Below are 18,276 nucleotides of genomic sequence, written 5' to 3'. Positions count from 1 at the left end.
CTTAGGGAAGGTATACTTAAATACCTTTTTCAACTCATTATATATCATTTCCCAGAAAGCCTTAACTCTAGGGCAGGTCCACCAGAGGTGAAAGAATGTTTCTTCTGTTTCTTTACATTTCCAACATTTATTATCAGACAAATGGTATATTTTTGCAAGCTTGACTGGGGTCATGTACCACCTATATATCATTTTCATAATATTTTCTTTCAAGGCATTATATGCCGTGAATTTCAGACCGGTGGTCCATAACCTTTCCCAGTCAGCAAACATGATATTGTACCCAATGTCCTGTGCCCATTTTATCATAGGCGATTTAACCGTTTCATCTTGTGTATTCCATTTTAACAGCAAATTATACATTCTCAAAAGTACCTTAGTCTTAGGTTCTAACAATTCAGTTTCCAACTTTGATTTTTCCACCTGGAATCCTATCTTTTTATCCAACTTAAAAACCTCTTTGATCTGAGCATAATGTAGCCAATCTCGCACTTTGTCTTTTAATTTCTCCAAACTCTGCAGCCTCCAATTATCTCCCTCTTTTTCTAATATTTCCCAATATTTCGGCCATTTGGCCTCCATATTGAGTCTTTTCCGGGCCTTAGCTTCCATTGGTGATAACCACCTTGGGGTCTTGTTTTCTAGCAAGTCTTTATATTTTATCCAGACATTAAACACTGCTTTCCTGACAATATGGTTCTTGAAAACCTTGTGACTTTTAACCTTGTCATACCACAAATATGCATGCCATCCATAAGCATTGTTAAAACCTTCCAAATCCAAAACATCAGTGTTTTCAAGAAGCAGCCAATCTTTCAACCAGCAAAAAGCTGCTGATTCGTAGTACAACTTTAAGTCTGGCAGGGCAAAGCCCCCTCTTTCTTTAGCATCAGTTAATATCTTAAACTTAATTCTGGGCTTTCATTTATTTTTGATCTTTATTTCATTTTGCAAAAAAGGAAAGAAAGTAAGTCCAAGAAAACCAATAGTTAAAGATCTTTGCAAGGCAGCAATAAACCAGGTAAAACCTGTAAGGAGGGAGTTTTCCATTAACATTGCAAGGGAACTTTGCTGGAAAAGATTTACTTGTAAACAAACTTTATAGAAAAAGGACAATTCTGGACCATGTAGCACTATATTAGTTTAGAATGCATTCAGCATGCAATTAGTTTGGGCACATCCAAGAACAAGTTCATTTCCTTTTTAGATACAGTGCTCAAAGTAAAGAACCAATACTCAACGAATGATGTTTTTTGTTATAAGCCAAACAAAAAAGGACTTGGCATCCTTAAGTCAAATCAGCACAACCTGGAGTTTCCAGACACATTGTACAGCTTGGAGTACAAATATTGGGTTTGCAAATCATGCTTCAGTCACTGCCATATCTCCTTTTAATCTAAGCATAACATAAAAGAATTTTTTGCTTTGTTACTTACATCAAAGATGGTTTCTTGACTCCTTTGTTGATGTTGCATTTCATTTTTCTTTTTCTTTTTTGGTTGCAGCTCGCCATGAAGTTATCACCAAAGAGATCTTAGAGCTGGACACCTGGGAAAATCAGTGGAATGTTGTGGCTGTCAACGTCCTCATGCATGATAGCTATGATGTCTGTCTTGTTGCTCAGCTGAACCCACGGGATCTCATTCCTCCTCCTCCTGATTTAGTGGAGTAATAGGCATGCAGGTTTCCCTTGCAGTTGATATGTGGAGCTTAGAACAGAGACTTTCATATAAATGGCCAGCAATGTCTCCTGGACACCTAAAAATGCCAGGACAACTGTTAGTTAAAGCATCTGGAGCGAATGCGAGCCTTTGCAGTCGCTTAAAGAATCAAGAAAACATTTGCACATTCAGAAATCAGAATTCTATACCAACATAAATACTGTGAAACCATTAAATTGTCAGCAGAGGGCCAAATGGAATGCGAAAGATGGCCTTAGGGTGCAATCCGGTACCTGTTTACCTGGAAGTAAGTTCAACTGAACTCATTGGGACTTACTTATGAGTAAACACACATAGGCTTGTGCTATTAGTCTCATAATCAGGTGGAATTGGCTCAAAAGTCAGATTGCATTGGGCCTGTATTGATGGCGGAGTTTGCAGATAAGCAGCCTTCTTTCATACAGTCCTGCATACTGTACAACCATAACTGTCCAGATGTTGAATCTCAGCTAGAACAGATAGAACATTAGTTCTCTTGAAGTTTGGAATAAATTATCAGCAATGGTTTCCTAAAGTTCTGGTTTGGTGCCTTATACAATGAAGGATTTTGCTTGCCTTAATACCTCGGGGCTTGCTTCTTATAGTTTCCATATGGAGTGAAGAGGAGGTCCATACAAAGCTGTAGGACACAAAGTCAAAGCATTGGTCTCTCTAGCTCAGCACTGTCTATTACAGAGCTAGCCAAACTGGTGATGTTGTTGTACTACAACTCCTAGCAGTCCCAGCCAACATGCCCATTGGATGATGGGATATGTAGTCCAACAACATTACCCCTAGTCTGTTATGTCTAACAGACATTACCCCTAGTCTGTTATGTCTAACAGTAGCTCTTCACTGTTTGAGGCAGGAATCTTTCACTATCCCAACACAAAAATGCCAGGGATTGAACCTGGGACCTTTTGCATGTGTTCATCTACTGAGTTAGAGCCCTTCTCTGTTGGTCTTCTGCTACCATAAGGCAGGCCGGGACATTCAGAACTTTCCACCCAGGTTGGTCTTATTGGTCCTTTACGCATCTCTTCTGTCCTGAGTTTGACACTAGAGCATTAAGGACAGGCAATCTCTGCTGCTGCCACTAGTGGAATTATCATCACCTACTGCTGACCTGGGGTGGTTTGTACTGAGGTAGAGAAGGGGTGATCTGAGAATGCAGATGTCACATCAGTAGTAGCCCTGGAGATCCTAGGAGTGAGAAAGGGAGAAAGAGCTGAAAAGGGAAGCGAATCATAGGTGTGAGGGTCCAGAATGAGTGGTCTAGGGCTTTTGGGAAGCAGTCGTTCACTTTTCAAGTGTAATGTGTAGCCAGCCCATATTTAAAATTCCTGCTGCAGGAACTTGAACAGTGGAAAAATGAGGAGAGTGAGATATATTTCCTACTCTGTTTATGACTCATCAACTTTACCTTGAAACATCAGTAAACGTTTCATAAAACACACAAAGGTAGCATGAACTTCAGAAGAACTTGCTCAATGCAGAACACTGTGCTAGGGTTGAATCAGCATGTGTATGTGTTTAATAGAAAGAATTAATCTAGAAAAGAAGTGGAGCTGTGAGCCTCATGACTCAACCTTTTCCTTCCTGTGTGCTTTGTAGGTAGGATGTATTTGACAGTTAAAACATTTACATTTGAATGTTTCACGGCTATACTGTCAACACTAGAAGAAAAGGTTTTAGCCTATAGTCTGGGGAAATGTGGGTGCTGCTTCCATAGATTACATTGAATCTTGATTCTGATGTGGGGAAAAGGCCATTGGGATGCTTGCAAGTGCACACAAACAAAGTATACATCGCTTTGTTGGAGTTTAGAGATGATAAACAGTACTGAAGAACTTTCTCCACATATGCCCTACGTTTTGATGCTATATTTGTCCAGTTTGTCCAATAAAGCTGCTATATTTTTACCTAGATTACCTCCAGAACATGTCAGCATGTTGTGGGAGGGATTCAAGCACGTCCCAGAGTTTAAGTTTGTGCAGTTAAATTGGATTAAAGCACTTTGTTGCTCTAGCATAACAAATCCACATTTCCCCTCCTTTAAAAAATGACCTTGTGGAGAATTGGGAATACACTGAAAAGTATAAGATGAACAAATTATTAATAAGAAGACATATAAACACCCTGTATGAGCTATGTGTGAGTGTGTGCGCATGCAAGCACAGCACCCGAACAAACAAATTAAAAAACTCTATTGCTACACACCAACCCAATCTCTGAGCGGTGCAAGATTCCAGGGGTTCCAGGCGCTTACCCAGGGTTCATTTTTCCTTCTGGAAATGAGGCACAGCGGAGACTGTGGTGTCTTTATTATACAGTATATGGTTTATTTACAACCTGAGCCTATGATGTAGGGGTTCACAGCATTTACACCCCAAGAAGGTCTTGCTTCTCCCGTAGCTGCAGCCTTGGATTCAAACAGAAATCGACCATCACTGGCTGGCTGACTCCCTAGCCTGCTGCCTTTTCTGCTTCAACCTTCTAGCTCACATAATGCCACTCTCCACTCAGGCCTTTGTCTTTCCAACTACTGGCGAGCTGAGGCACAGATCCACTTTCTTTGTTCCCTTAAGTGCCCATTAACTGGTCCTAGGCTATCACCTCACCAGGAAGCTAGCTTGGCTATTCCAGGAATTTGAATCCTTAATTAGATTTTACCACTTGCTGGACCCAGGCAAGTACAGCCTATTTCCTCCTCAAACTCATAACACTATTCCTCCCCCACCTTCAAATTGCTGAGCAGCGCCAGGTACATCTTGCTAGTGCTCAACAATCAGGTTGTCTGGAAGAACTAATCTTTGCATGCCTCTATATCTTTGAAATGGAACACACATATATATATATTCCATTTCAAAGACAAAGGAGCAACAGAGCTAAGCTTTAGCAAAAGGGGAGAGGGGAGGAACAAAAGGAGATAATTATTTTTACACTTTCAAAAAGTAAAAACAAATACAGCTTTGTGCCCATCGCTAACACTGTGGTTGTCAGTTCTAAATAAAGACTATTTACATAACCTTCAGCCCACTTGGAAATGTGGAACAGGAGCTCTGTGAGTACAAACTTGCAAATAAAATCTCACCGGGGTGGTTGCTCACATCTTGCTCTGCTCACCTGAGCACCTCCTCCTTTGCAGCCTGCTCCTCCATGCCCTCCCACCACTGCACCCTATGCTTCCCTCTCTGCGTTCCTCTTCTCATTTCCCCCCATGCGCTGCACTCCCCCCAAACAGGGAAGTGGCAACTCTCATTAGTGGAGAGTTTTGTTTCCATGGTACCTACCATGCTAATAGCTGTCTTCTTTCCAAATTTAACTATGGGCTCTAATGAGTGATTAAGGCAGCAGATCACCTCAGACATTTATATGGTTCATTTACACCCTCCTGCAAGGGGGCAAGAAACCATGAAATTGCCCTTCCCAGCCTGCGGGCCAGAAGATCAGAAGCAAGCATCCTTGAAGCTCCCAATTTAAAAATGGTGTTCTCTGTGTCCAGAATGAACCAGGACAGAGAAAACCATGCTAAGTTGGGGGGCTCTGGAGGGACTGCTATTGAGGAATAAAAATGGCCGTGTTTTACTAAGAGTAGACTCACTGAAATTCATGAGGATGGCTAACAGTGTAACCTATGCATGTCAATGGTTTTTTCCTGTAATTTTATATTGTAAATTGCCCTGAGATCTCCAGATGAAGGGCAGTATATATATTATAAATTTAACAAATAATAAGTGTATTTAGGGTTCAAGCCTAAATTAAGTGCCTTAATTTCAATGGGAAATCTACTGAGTGCTACCCCATGGCTCCCCAGATGTTGCTGGACTATGAATTCCATCATCCCTGCTTACATCATTGTTGGCCTCGTAGGCTGGGAACGGTGGGAGCTGAAGTCCAACAACCTCTGGGGAATCTCAGATTCCCCATCCCTGCTTGATAGCAGCCTTGGATTAACTTCCTGTTACTTGCAGAACTGAACTAAATAAAACCTGTTTCCGCCTGCAACAAGAAAATCCATTCACTGCAAGCTAATGTAATCAATGTAATGCAATCGCACCTCTTTGCTGTTAGGGAAATGGCATGTTCTGGTGCTAGAAAGTGTGTGTTGTAGTCACAGAACAGGGGGACTAAGGACCAGGAATTGGGGGAAGCAAAACATTGTGACTTGGTCCTCCCTAACTGTTGTTTTTAGCAATAGGGAGCTTCCAGATCGAATCTCACTTGAAAATAGTAACAATCATGTATCAACAAACACTGGTCACACAGTTATAGTTGTTTGGGAGGTTTTGCGTAAAAAACCAATTTCCCCCAAACACTGTACTTTAGGTATACAGTAACAGGAAAATGGAGTGGAAATTGTGGGATAGCCCTTGGCTTGACACAATATAATCTACCATTCCCTCCAGCAAATCAGGATGAGTGCCCACATTTCCAGCACTGCAGTATACAATGAATGTCTCACATCAGACCAAAATAATGCTGTAAGCCAAGGATAGGGAACCTGTGGCTCTCTAGATGTTGTTGAGCAACACCCATCATCTCTGCTCATCTGCTCATGCCAGCTGGGGCTAACAGGAGCTGGAGTCCAGCAACATCTCTTGAGGGCCATCGTTTCTCCAAACATACATACTGTAAGTAACCCAACAGGCTAGAAATCAAAAAATATTTCCTCACATCTCTCTAGAACTTCAGATTTCAAAATGGATCGGAGAGATCTGAGCATTTCTTCAAAGAGATGCAATTCACTTACCAGTCATGCTCAGCTGCAGCTGATGTGCTAGCTGATGTGCTAGCATTTTACTCCAGATCTGGAGATTGAAAGGAAAGGATGTTTATAAAACTGCCTGTGAAACACACACAGCACGTCCTTTGATGCTCCTCCCTTATTTTCCTTTGGCTTCAATGCCTTATGTGCACTTGATGGAATGATTTAATAATATCCTCTTACTTCAGGAGAGCATGAATTCTACAAAACATAAGCCCCAATGAAGTGAAGTTCTGCTGTAATATGTGTGTGTGTGTGTGTGTGTGTGTGTGTGTGTGTGTGTATATATATATATATATATATTATGCAGGTTTTGGTGTCCTCGGGTGTCTTCCCGTGTAAAAGTTGGGGTGTCTAGGCGACGTTTCGACGAGGTCTCACTCGTCATCTTCAGGCTGGTGCTTTCGGCTTCTTGTTACTAGCTGGAAGGTTTCCTCCCCGTAGAGGTAAGATATTTGCTTTCGTAGATTTTCACGGGTACAGGAATGCAGGTTTTGGTGTCCTCGGGTGTCTTCCCGTGTAAAAGTTGGGGTGTCTAGGCGACGTTTCGACGAGGTCTCACTCGTCATCTTCAGGCTGGTGCTTTCGGCTTCTTGTTACTGGAACAGAGCGGGATCTCAATGTTTGAGTTCCTATAAATACTGTAGAGGGGGTGTGGTGTCTAGCCTCCAATGTTCTGGGCAGAGAGGAAGTTCCCAGGCTAGTGTGCCTTTTCTTCTTTTGTTCCTTAATTACTTGAGAGATACCTTGAGTGATTTCTTGAGTGATATTTATTGAAGTCTTCTTCCAGTTGTTGTTGTTGTTATAAAGGCATATGCAAGTGACGTAAGATTTGGACTGCGGCCACAGTGCTAAGGAGAGGGGATACCAACCCTTCCCTCTGGTGCTATTTTCCTCCCTTCTAATTTCCCCTATTCCCAGAGCTATTAGCCATGAAACGGGAAAACAACACATACTCATACTGAACCCACCTTTGCCCTTTCTGCAGTTAAAAGCAAGGGGGAGTGTGGTGGGTTGAAGTCAAGAGCTGATTACAGATCTCCCGTGCCATGTCTAAAATGGCCTTGAATTAATTTAGTTCCTTCCTTACCTGAGAAATTCCCCACCTGATCGTGCCAACAAAGATATGTATCTTTAATGGTGAAGATAAATGTGTCTACCTCTGCCCCTCTGCCCTCCCATAAAGGTTGAGAAACTTAGTGAGGATTTGTTGGAGCAAAGGGAAGGGAAGAAAATGGCACTTTGCTAGATCCACCAGCTGTGCAGTGGAATTTTACAAGGAAGAGACAAAGAGACCCTAGGTGTCTGCCCTAGAATCAGTGGTGGCTGGTGTCCTGGGGGCTGGTGGGGTGGAAGGCAGGGAGCTCAACTGTCAGTGACCAGTGGTAGGGCCAAGTAATTCTAGTTTTGTCCTCCTCATTCTCATCCCTGCTGGGTTAAAGAAGGGGAAAACAGAGACTAAGGAGGAGGAAGGTGACAGCCCATTCTACCCCACTGTACTGGCTGGAAGAAATCAGGCAGGTAGGAGCTGTCTGAGAACAGACGTGAGGTAGGTGAATTTGGTGGTTTCAATTTCTTTCAGTTTCTCATTTGCCAATCTGACGTTCAGTGCTCCACATTTCTCAACAGTCTGCAATTTTAAAAATTCCTCATGAAAATTCCTTACTATTTTATTTCTCTAACCACACACATTTTGTATGCAGTTTTGCAAAGCAATTTCCGCTAACATAATGCATTTTTATAGATATATTTCACTAATATGTGTGTGTTTATGCACACTTTGCCCTAGCACATGCATTTTTTGTATACGTCACTTGGCTGGAAAACTGCATTACAAATTTCAGAGAAGTGCAAATTTCATAAAATGGCTGTGCTTTGGTTCATGTATTGTTTTGGAAAGTGCAAATTAGGTAAGCTCACCTTCAAGTGCAAACTGAATCATGTTTCTCCTCCATCCCTAGTGATAGATTGGTGCTGGTCGGGCAGCCTCCACTGCATAGGATGGACCAGGTTGTCTGAGAATAGAAGTGAAATATTCACAAAAACAAAGTATCATTATCTTTTGGATTTAATTGATGGGCTAGGTTAAAGAAATTAAAGGTGGAAACTTGAAATGATATATATGATGCTGGTTGGGAATCAATTCCACTTGTAAGTTTAAGAGGATTTCAGATTCTCCATGTAATTGAGACAATGGTTAAATTCAGCTGGAAATCAGGATTCCATGGAAAAGATTGTTTTGAGGAGTTGGGATAAAATGCTAAATGAACAGGAAGTGTCTCCACCTGCTGTCATAGATTAGGGAACCTGTAGAGTGCCCCCCCCAATTCTGTCACATCCACAGCACTGGACCTAAAGAGCCTCATGTCAGGAAAGCAGGAAGTAGCATTTTTAAATCTTCCTTTTTGGTATTGAGACGGCAATATAGATCGGCAAATCAAATGTCTGTTTATGATAGCTAAGTTGGTAACAATTATGCTGGCTTTGTACAGAGTATGAGATCTGTGCTCTGAGAGGGTAGCAATTTTGCATGACTCAGGCCAAACTAGATATTACACTTGGGATGGGTGTAACAGTCTCCCAATTTTTTAAAAAATGAAAACAGCTGCAGGAGGCTGCCACTTTTAGCAGAACCGAAGGGGAGTGGCTGCTTAACCATGCAAAATCATTTCCTTCCTTTCTCTCTCCCCCCCTCCTTTCTTATTTATCCATGGGAGAAACACACAGGGTGTGTCATGAATGATCCATGATCTAAACAAATAAACAATATTCTGATTCTCCCATGCCTATTCCTGATTAATGAGGTATCCTCTCATCATAAACTGCAAGTTCAACGCCTAAGCAAGCAAAAATTCACAACACACTACAAATACCCTTCCTCTCTGCAATATAGTCCAAAGAAACTGTCCCACCCCATTTAGTATTTTCAATGTTGCACTGGTTCTCAGAAAATGTCTTTTCTACAGACTGGCATAAGAACCAGTTTACCTTTTAAGAACAGGGTTCATCTTTTACTGTTAATAATAATCTGGAAGCCATAGCCTGGGGTTTGCTCCCATTGTCACACACATTTTTCAGATAGCATCTTCACATGCATCAGGAGGTGATTATGGTTTCACACATTCTGCACAAGAATTACTCCGCCAATGTCAACACAACAGTTAATCAGAGGAATAAGGTCTGATAGACTCCATTTGTGGAGAGGAAGGTCCTCTGCATTCCCCTTTGCCTCTCCAAACATTCCCACACAGCATAAGACCATTACAATGAACCCACCATAACTGTTTACCAGAACCATCTTGGCAGGCTGGGACAGAAGAACGAGAATGGTGTGCAGGATGCCTTGGACTGCAAAGCTGCACTGCTGTGGGGAGCAAGCCCCGCTTGAGATGTAATGCTGTGAACTCTCTTCCTCCACCCAGGCGTGCAGTATCTAGGTGCAAAATAAACTATGTATTTTAAAGGGCTACACTCTCTGACATGCCTGAATTCCCAATGGAAACACAACCCTGTAACCCTCTGGAATCTTGCTACCACTCTGTAGAGGTGGCACACAACCTTTGTAAGCATATAGGTCCTATGACATCAAGCATCCTGGTCTACTACAAACACAGTCTACTTTAGCTAAAATGGCAGCAGTTTGGGAATGGAGGAATTAAGCCAAGTTGAGTTACATGTAAATGTATCTCAACAATGGTATCTCAGCGATCTGTCTGCATATTAAGCCCCTGTTTGAAAGCACCCTATGAGGATCCACACAGAGGGTTAGAAGTAGTACTAAACTTGGTTAAAAAACAAAACAAAACCCCAAAGCCAGCTGCTGAATATCAATTCCCTCAACCAACATGTAGGAACTTTTGCTATGAACACAACTGCTGGCTCTGCTGGAGCGGGTTTGTGCATGGACAACAAGGTTAAGAAAGCCCAGGGTGGCACCTAGCTTGGTTATAGCAGGTCTTTCATCACGTACAGTCTATCTGTTTGGCACATTATGGTTATAAGATTTCCTAATAGATAAAATGTATTTTAAGTACCAGAGGGAGATTGGGGGTACAATACAATATAGCTTTTATTTATAAAGCCTTTTACAAATGTCCCAGGGAGCTATTTTGCAAAGGCAGGAGCAGACAAGTACAACACGATAACAACGAATCACGGTTCATTCACTGCACATCTTATGTCATGGGGTCTGATTTCAGCTTTAGCTCTAAAACCAAACAGGGAATTTGCTTGGTGAGTTTCTGCTGCTAATGTCTTGACAGTATAATCTTATCATTCTTTACATGGGGTGTACGGATGGGCAAACCTGACCATTTCAGTTTGTCTCCATCTCATTTTTCCAGTCTTAAATTCAATTCTACACATTTCCACATTAGTTAATCTCCCCCCCCATTTAAAATTAATCATGGAAATGAATCAACATCTTAGTGCAATTTTCTCCTATCTACGTGTTTGTATGCGATTTTACTTAAGATACAAGTTTTTGCAAAGCAATGTTCCTTAAGGTTATGCATTTTTTTCTGCTATCTTTGTTAATATATGCATTTTCTACACATTGGGGTAGAGAACTGCATTGCAAAATTCTGAAAAGTATTAATGTTGAAGGAAGGCTGTGTGCTGTTTTGCATATTGTTCAAGACACTGGTGTTTCTTGCTGCCCTTCCACTTGTGTTGCATCTGAATCCTCTCTCAGGCTCCTCTCCTGGGAGTGGAGATCTCAATACAACCCAGCAGAGGTTACTGAGTGCAAAGGCCATCTCCTCTATGGTGGGAGATCTGAGGCTCATGCATACATGGGTCTCTCTAAATGCCGTCATCATGTAGCTTTGCAATTAGAATAGCCATTGAATAATGTCAGGCATATGTGTAGATTTCATACAAAGTTTAAGCAAAGGCAGATTTATAAGTTAAACAGTTCTCCCACCTTGTGGCTAAGCTGAATATTACTGCCAAGATAGCATTTGGGTTAAATAATCAGAGGATGTAAATGCATATTCATCCCAAATGTGCACGGCATGGAGAAGGTGGATAAAGAAAAGTTCTTCCTCAGCCCCATAACACTAGAACTTGTGGATAACCAGGGAAGCTGAATGTTTGAAGATTCCAGACAGTTAAAAGGACGCACTTTGCCTTGCAACACACTATGGAACTCACTCCTGCAGGAGGTAGTGATGTCCACCAACCTAGATGGCTTTAAAAGAGGATTAGACAAACTCATGGAGGAGAGGGCTATCCATGGCTACAAGCCGTGATGGCTATGCTCTGCCTTCACAGCTGGAGACAGCAATACTTCTGAATACCACTTGCTGGAAGCTCCGGTAGGGGAGAGTGCTCTCGTGCTCGAATCCTGCTTGCAGGTTTCCCACAGGCATCTGGTCGGTCACTTTGAGAACAGATGCTGGTTTAAATAGGCCATTGGCCTGATCCAGCAGGTGCCATCTTAACACTCCGGAAGCTGCGTGTGAAACATGTTTCATACAGTAATTATTAAAGCTGCTCCACCTAACATTGTGATTAGTCTGTCAGATGCTCCGCAAATACTTTTCATCACCTATTTAAGAGCCAGAGGAGCTAGAGCACGAAGGGCAGTTGCTGACAAATTATCTCTATAGGCTGAGACCTGTGTCCACTGCAATCAATATCCCTCACATGTAATAAAAAAAATCTGTCCACAAGGTGGAAAAAAAAAACATTCTTACCCAATGGAGACTATTACCCTAATCTGGTGGAGCAGAAAATCATTAAAAGCTGCCTTATTGGTCTAACTAGCTCGGTATTATTTACACTGACTCTCTAGGGTTGCAGACAGAAACCCTGCGGACAGGGTTTCCAGCCTACATAGAGGCGCCGGGGATTGAATTTGGGGTCTTCTGCATGCAATGCACGTGCTCTGCCATTGAGTTATGGCTTACTGCTTATATAAAGATGTAGCAATTTTTCCTTGTTTCAAGGATTTCCAGCTCTCAAAATGTAATTGAAAATCTCACAATATCATATTTGGTCTCTGTGTGCAAACGTTCAAGGATGCAGTTGAAGGGTGGGGGGAAATCTATAGCAACGATGCCATGACCAAAAAATAGTGGAGAGGGGCAAGCTAACTCCCAATTCTCCCCACTGCTGAACAGCTGGACCACATCAAGTCCATGCATAGGTCACAGGCAAGCTGGAGACAGTCAGCTCGGGTATCCACAGCAGTGACCAGAGGAGAAATGACTGCTGGGAGGAGTGCAAAGAGAGGAAATGCCATGGTGCATCTGTAACAGCAAAATCAGATGCCTTCATCTGCTCAAACTGCAATAAAACATGTCTCTCCCATATTGGTCTCTACAGCCACAGCAGGTTTGACTTTACCCCTCATAGTGCATTCTTCCATTGCCTCTCGAGACAGATGCCAACAATGTACACTTGCTGAGCATTGATCTGCCAAAAGGCTGGGTGCAGTGCCATCCCACCTGAGCTCAAGCCAAGCAAGAACTTGTGATAAGTTTAGGAGGACAGAGGCCAGCTCCTTCTTCCACATGATATCACCTATACCTCCCAAGGGGCAAGAGAAAGTTGAAGGAATCAGCTGAGCTTCTTTACGTTGGCCAATCCATGTGAGAATTCTAAGCATGGCCACAAAAAGAATGAATGCAGAGTTCCAAGGGAAAGGAGGTGATGAGGGACAGAATGAGGACCGACAATATTATTCTACATGGGCTCAGTATGGTACCTCCTCAATACAGTATTCCAGAATAAAGTGATGCCAAGAAAACCTGGAAAAATATTACCCTATTAAATTGGTTGTCTTCTACAAATTGCCCCTGCCTATAAGGTTACCCACAGTATTACTGTAAGAAAACTCCTTTAATACCAACTCCAAAACACACACACACAACCACAACCCTCACATCTCAACATTTACTTATGACTGGTCACGGTTTGGCAAAAAAAAAACTCAGAATGAGTGTGACTGAACACAGGCTAGAGTCTATTCTGTGGCAGTGCAGGCAGTCAAAAAGTCTTTTTTCTCTGCCTCCGTTGTGTCAGTGTCCGATCAGGAAAAAGGCAGGGTAATCATCATCATCATCATCATCTGCTTAATCTGACTTCTGGTACTAATTGTTGAAAGAAACTCCTTCAAGTATATTTCAAGGCATAGAATTATTCTAAACAGATTCATTATACAGAATGGTTATCTAACAACCGTTGCCTTAAATGAAGCAGCTGACCTGCCTCTTCCATGTGTTCCTACCCATGCCCTGAGCTCATATTCAGATACCCCTCTCTGAATGCCCTTGCAAGCTGAAATACGGTGGGTGGTCACAGGAGGAAAGGCCTTCTCAGCAGCAATTCCTAGTTTATGGAATGTTCACTTGGAACCATCTTTCATGTCTTTTTGGTGCCAAGCAGATACCTTTTTATTTTCAAGGGCTTTTAAATTTTCATTATTTTACCCAGTTTTACTTTTCTGGAAGATAGTGGATTTCGCTGTTTAGCGTGGTTTTCAGCTTTCTGTCTTATATGGATTATTTTAATTCAGCTTTTAGAATTCCATTTTTGTATTTTATGGTTTTGTTTTGGTTTTGTTACATGCTGCCCAGAAAAGGTGGCTAATAAATACAGTAAATTGTAAGAGCAGAAATAGTAATACTAATATTACAAGGTGTTCAGAAGACCAAGCTCCCAATATTTTCCCAGCAGATTGTGGCTCAGGGCACAACCCCATGGCCCTTGCAAATGCATCCCAGGCGACATGGGCATAGCCAAAGTTATTGAACATTTTTTTAGGAAGTTGGCAACCGGGGGGGGGGGGGAGAATGTGCATGTGCCCCCACTTTCTGCCATGCAAGCCAATCAGGATTGTGAAGTTGGTGGATTGTCTGACTCCAGTTTTCTCTCCCTTGAAGGGTAGGGTTGTTCTGCCCAGGTTGTAATATAGCCCCCAGTTACACACACATGCATATGCCACTAAAATCAATGGGGCTTAAATTAATTTAGGAGTGGTGTGGACTCCAAGACCAGTGTACCTCAATTCCTAGGACTTCACGTGCCTTGCAAAGCCCATGACAGCAGGAAAGGATTTAAAAGATGAGAAGGTAACAATTCCTTAAGTCCAATAAAATAAAATATACACATATACATCTATATCTATATAATAGAAAATTTGAAAACCACTATCATGTTTTCATCTTCTGAGGATGGAGGAAACTAGTTCAATACCATGCTTCTTAAAATATGGTATATTAACAGAAATAGCGTTTGCCTGGTGTTGAAAAGATGCAATGATGTGAGCTTCCTAGGGGAAAACGTTCCAAATAAGGAAGATATCTCTCTCTCTCTCTCTCGTTGTCACCATTCAAATTTCAGCAGGAAGTGGCATCCTGAAGAGTGCATCTTGTAATGTAGATGATCTTAAGATCTGGATAGTCCCGTACGGTAAGTGGGGTACCTTCGGATACTGGGGTCCCAAACCATATACGTATGGCTTTATTAGTTAACACTAGCGCCTTGAACTGGGCTTAGAAATGTAGTGGCGACCAATATAAGCAAATGAGGACTGGCAAACCATGTTCTGATAGTTTAATCCCCTTCAGCAACCTCGCTGCCAAATTCTGTCCTAACTGAAGTTCCTGGATCATCTTCAAGGGCAGTGCCACGTATAACACATTGCAGTAATCCAATAATGGATGACTTATTCATGCCATATCAAAAAATAAGTATAAAGTTAGTGAAAGTTCAGATCATTGAGTACAAACACATATGTCTGAATAAGAGGAAGTTGTGTATGCAGTGCTTTTTTTCTAAAAAAATGTTTAGGGGTACTCTCATTTTGACTCAAGAAAGTCACCATTTTATAGTTCAAATTGGGGGAAACAAATACAGTACAAAGATTCACAAAATATTTAAGGGTATGCGTACCCCTGCGTACCCCCAGAAAAAAGCACTGGGTGTGTGTATGTGTAGGTCCATTGTTTCACTCAACATTTCTGAATTATAAACGTGTAAAGTATCCATATCTATGTAATGCTGATCACTGTGTCAGGCTGCGTGTTGCCACCCAGACAGTGCACATATTAGAGGGCTTAGCTGTCCATTTCTTATGAGGACAGTAGGAGCACACAGAGCAAAAACCCTTAGTTGTTTAGAGTTATTTCCCAAAGCCAACACCACCTTTCAAAATCTGACAGCTGCTCAAGGCCATGAATAGTGCAAACAGCTTTTATTAGCTATTCTTATCTCCCAGATAAAGGGATACTAGCATAAACAATCTATTGGACTGTATAGCTTGAAGAAAGAGTAGATAGAACAGTTCAGAAAAAGACAAGCTGAGCTCCCCAAGGAGAAACACAGTCATCTTTCACTGTCTAGCTATGGACAACCTGGACAAGAGTGTGGATTTCTATTTAAGGAGCAGCAGCAGCAGCATGGCAAGCTGTAGTATTCTGCCATTTTTCAATATGCCATGGCCACGTCAGGTTTTAACATCTCAAGATGGAGCAAAAATCCCACTGATTCTTTGTAGTTTAAGAAAGTACTATTTTTCCATTAGGAATTGAACTGACTGATATATTTATTTGTTTACAGTCACTGCCCATACATTCCATCCTCCAGTCCTCTTTTGTTTCAATTCCTTTCTCCCATATCTCACGCAAATAGGTCTTGTATTAAAAGCAATCTGGCAACCTTCCAATGAGACAGTCTCCAAGAACATCCCTCTAAAATAATGGAGGAAAAATATGTATATGGCTTCATACCATGATAGTTGAAAATGAACTTGGTAAATTTTGACTTACCAAGTGATGGAGAAAAAGTGATTTCTATCACTTTCAGTACCTGCTTTTAGATTTCTCTGAGGAACCGGGCTGGCCACTTTTGGAGACAGATGTTCTTTCCAGATGACCTGCTTATTGAGCATTCATCCCAATTTGCTTGTACCAAGTTTGTTGTAGGTTGCTTTACTGTGAGAGTTTTTCTGAGCCTTCACTCTTATTTATTTGTGGAGAGGTTGTATGATGTTGCAGCCAGCGATTGTTATCCCACTCCCTTAGAAACTGCCATTCCCACAATTCTTTGGGGCAAGCCGAGACTGTTGAAGTGGTATAAGAGAGCTTTAAATGTATGCTGCCAGGTAATGTATGTATATATACATACATATTCTAGGGTAAAGTGTGCATAAAAATGACATATTTGTAGAATAATCTACAAACATACATTACATAATGGAAAGTTGTTTTGCAAAAATGTGTGTATTGGGAAAAATATACAGATAACAATGTGTATATTAGGAGAACGTTGAGTTAATATAGGATATGACAGCTGTTCTATCAGTATAGTGGTGGCATATTCTTCAGTACCACTCCCCTAGTATAGCTGGAATACAGGGTTTCTGGATCAACTAAATAAAACATGATTAAGATTTATTTAATTGGGTGACAGTCCTCATGTTGTTCTACAGATACTACTGTTAAGAAAGAACTGTTAGCCAAACTTAGGGATGGGCATGGGAAGCCATTTAGTCCCTTACAGACAAAAACGAAGATGCTGACATAGTCCCATTATCATAAAATGAGCCTCCACAAAATGAGCACAGATAGTAAAAGCCAATACCACACAGAGTGTATTTCAGAAGTTAACCTTTAAAATGACAAATGCATAAATAGTGGTCACCAGAGTTGTATCTGACCAAAGGGATCCAAAGCCACACAAAATACTTATAACCAGTTTTGATGATCACATAATAAAAAGTTAAGTTGAAAATCCACTGGATTCCTTTATAGGTGTCAAAACCATACACGACAATTTCTGTTTTTTTGTTTTTAAATGTGAACTTGCTGTTTGAGAGAGATTTCTTTACCCACTCTTGAAACAAACAGCCCCAAGGCACTTAGAACTAGGAATGATTGCCTCAGATATTGGCACCAGATCTTAAAAGATTGGTGACTATATACCGTACACCTTCAATAAAACAATGTCACAAGTGCACGTTTTGTTTATATCAGATCTCTCAAGGTACACTGCTTGCACATTCCAAAGGACATCCCTTGCATACTGTGGACCGTATTGTACTTGATTTGGTGTGGAACTGTGGATGATTGAATGACACCTTGCAATTTCAGGGATCATTTATTCTAGAAGTGAACTTAAGTAGCTTAAATGATAGAAGAACCAAAATGGGGCCATCGGGAAGCGAGTGAGACATCCATATGCTCAAATCCAAAGATTTTCAGGGGGTTAAATACTATATCAAGGGACCCGATATTGGCAGGGGATGGGCAACAGTTCCACACCACACGCCTCCTTCAAAGAATCCAGGGAACTGTAGTCTCTGCCCTACGTTGAAAAATCAGAACGGAGCAGAATGGCCAGTTGGGAGGACAAGCAAGGCTGCCGAAAAGAATTCTTCCTAGCAAGCGAGAATATACATTGCAACCCTTTTGTGGAAGATCTCACTTGCTTCCGCTATTTACAAACTCCTCGCAGCTTTTCAGTGTCCCCTTTTTTGGATAGAACGACTTGCAACTACATTACTTTGGCTGCAATCCTTAAAGGTGCGTCACCCTACCACCCCCTGCCTCTCATGCCTGGAAGCCGACCCTTGCCTGGGAAATTGCCCTTGACTCGCTTCTCTTTGATTTGTTTTCATGGCGGCTACGGCAGAACCACAATTCCCAGCATGCCAAGGGCTACCGTTGACGCTTCGGGACGCGACGCTTCCCAGCCCCGTTAGGCCGCCTCCAACTACCACACCCGCACTGAGAACCAGAAAGGAAACGATTTTCTTCCCTCCCTCCCAACGATACCGTGCTAGTCTCGGTTACAGAGGAC

General features: G+C 41.7%; 2 protein-coding genes and 1 long non-coding RNA gene across 3 annotated transcripts in view; 1 reads left to right on the top strand and 2 right to left on the bottom strand.

The window, feature by feature from the left end:
• The window catches only part of MGLL (monoglyceride lipase), a 158,325-nt gene extending 156,754 nt beyond the window's left edge, over positions 1-1,571 (bottom strand). Inside the window, exon 1 of the mRNA XM_083727200.1 lies at positions 1,437-1,571. The gene's annotated coding sequence lies outside the window, so the exon portion shown is untranslated. The remainder of the gene's footprint in view (positions 1-1,436) is intronic.
• Positions 1-3,626, top strand: part of KBTBD12 (kelch repeat and BTB domain containing 12) — a 55,720-nt gene extending 52,094 nt beyond the window's left edge. Inside the window, exon 6 of the mRNA XM_083727172.1 lies at positions 1,506-3,626. Coding sequence (XP_083583298.1) covers positions 1,506-1,672 — 167 coding nt within the window. The 3' untranslated portion in view covers positions 1,673-3,626. The remainder of the gene's footprint in view (positions 1-1,505) is intronic.
• A 4,143-nt stretch (positions 3,627-7,769) lies between these two features.
• On the bottom strand, positions 7,770-18,274 carry LOC310839042. Its single transcript, XR_014561305.1, has 3 exons — positions 17,980-18,274; positions 8,389-9,901; positions 7,770-7,899 (listed from the first exon to the last, which is right to left on the bottom strand). It is a non-coding gene; the product is annotated as an uncharacterized lncRNA (long non-coding RNA).
• Between the last annotated feature and the right edge of the window lie 2 nt (positions 18,275-18,276).

Source organism: Podarcis gaigeae, assembly GCF_964106915.1.
Source record: "Podarcis gaigeae genome assembly, chromosome: 2".
NCBI lineage: Eukaryota > Metazoa > Chordata > Lepidosauria > Squamata > Lacertidae > Podarcis > Podarcis gaigeae.
This window is presented reverse-complemented; position numbering and strand designations above follow the sequence as displayed.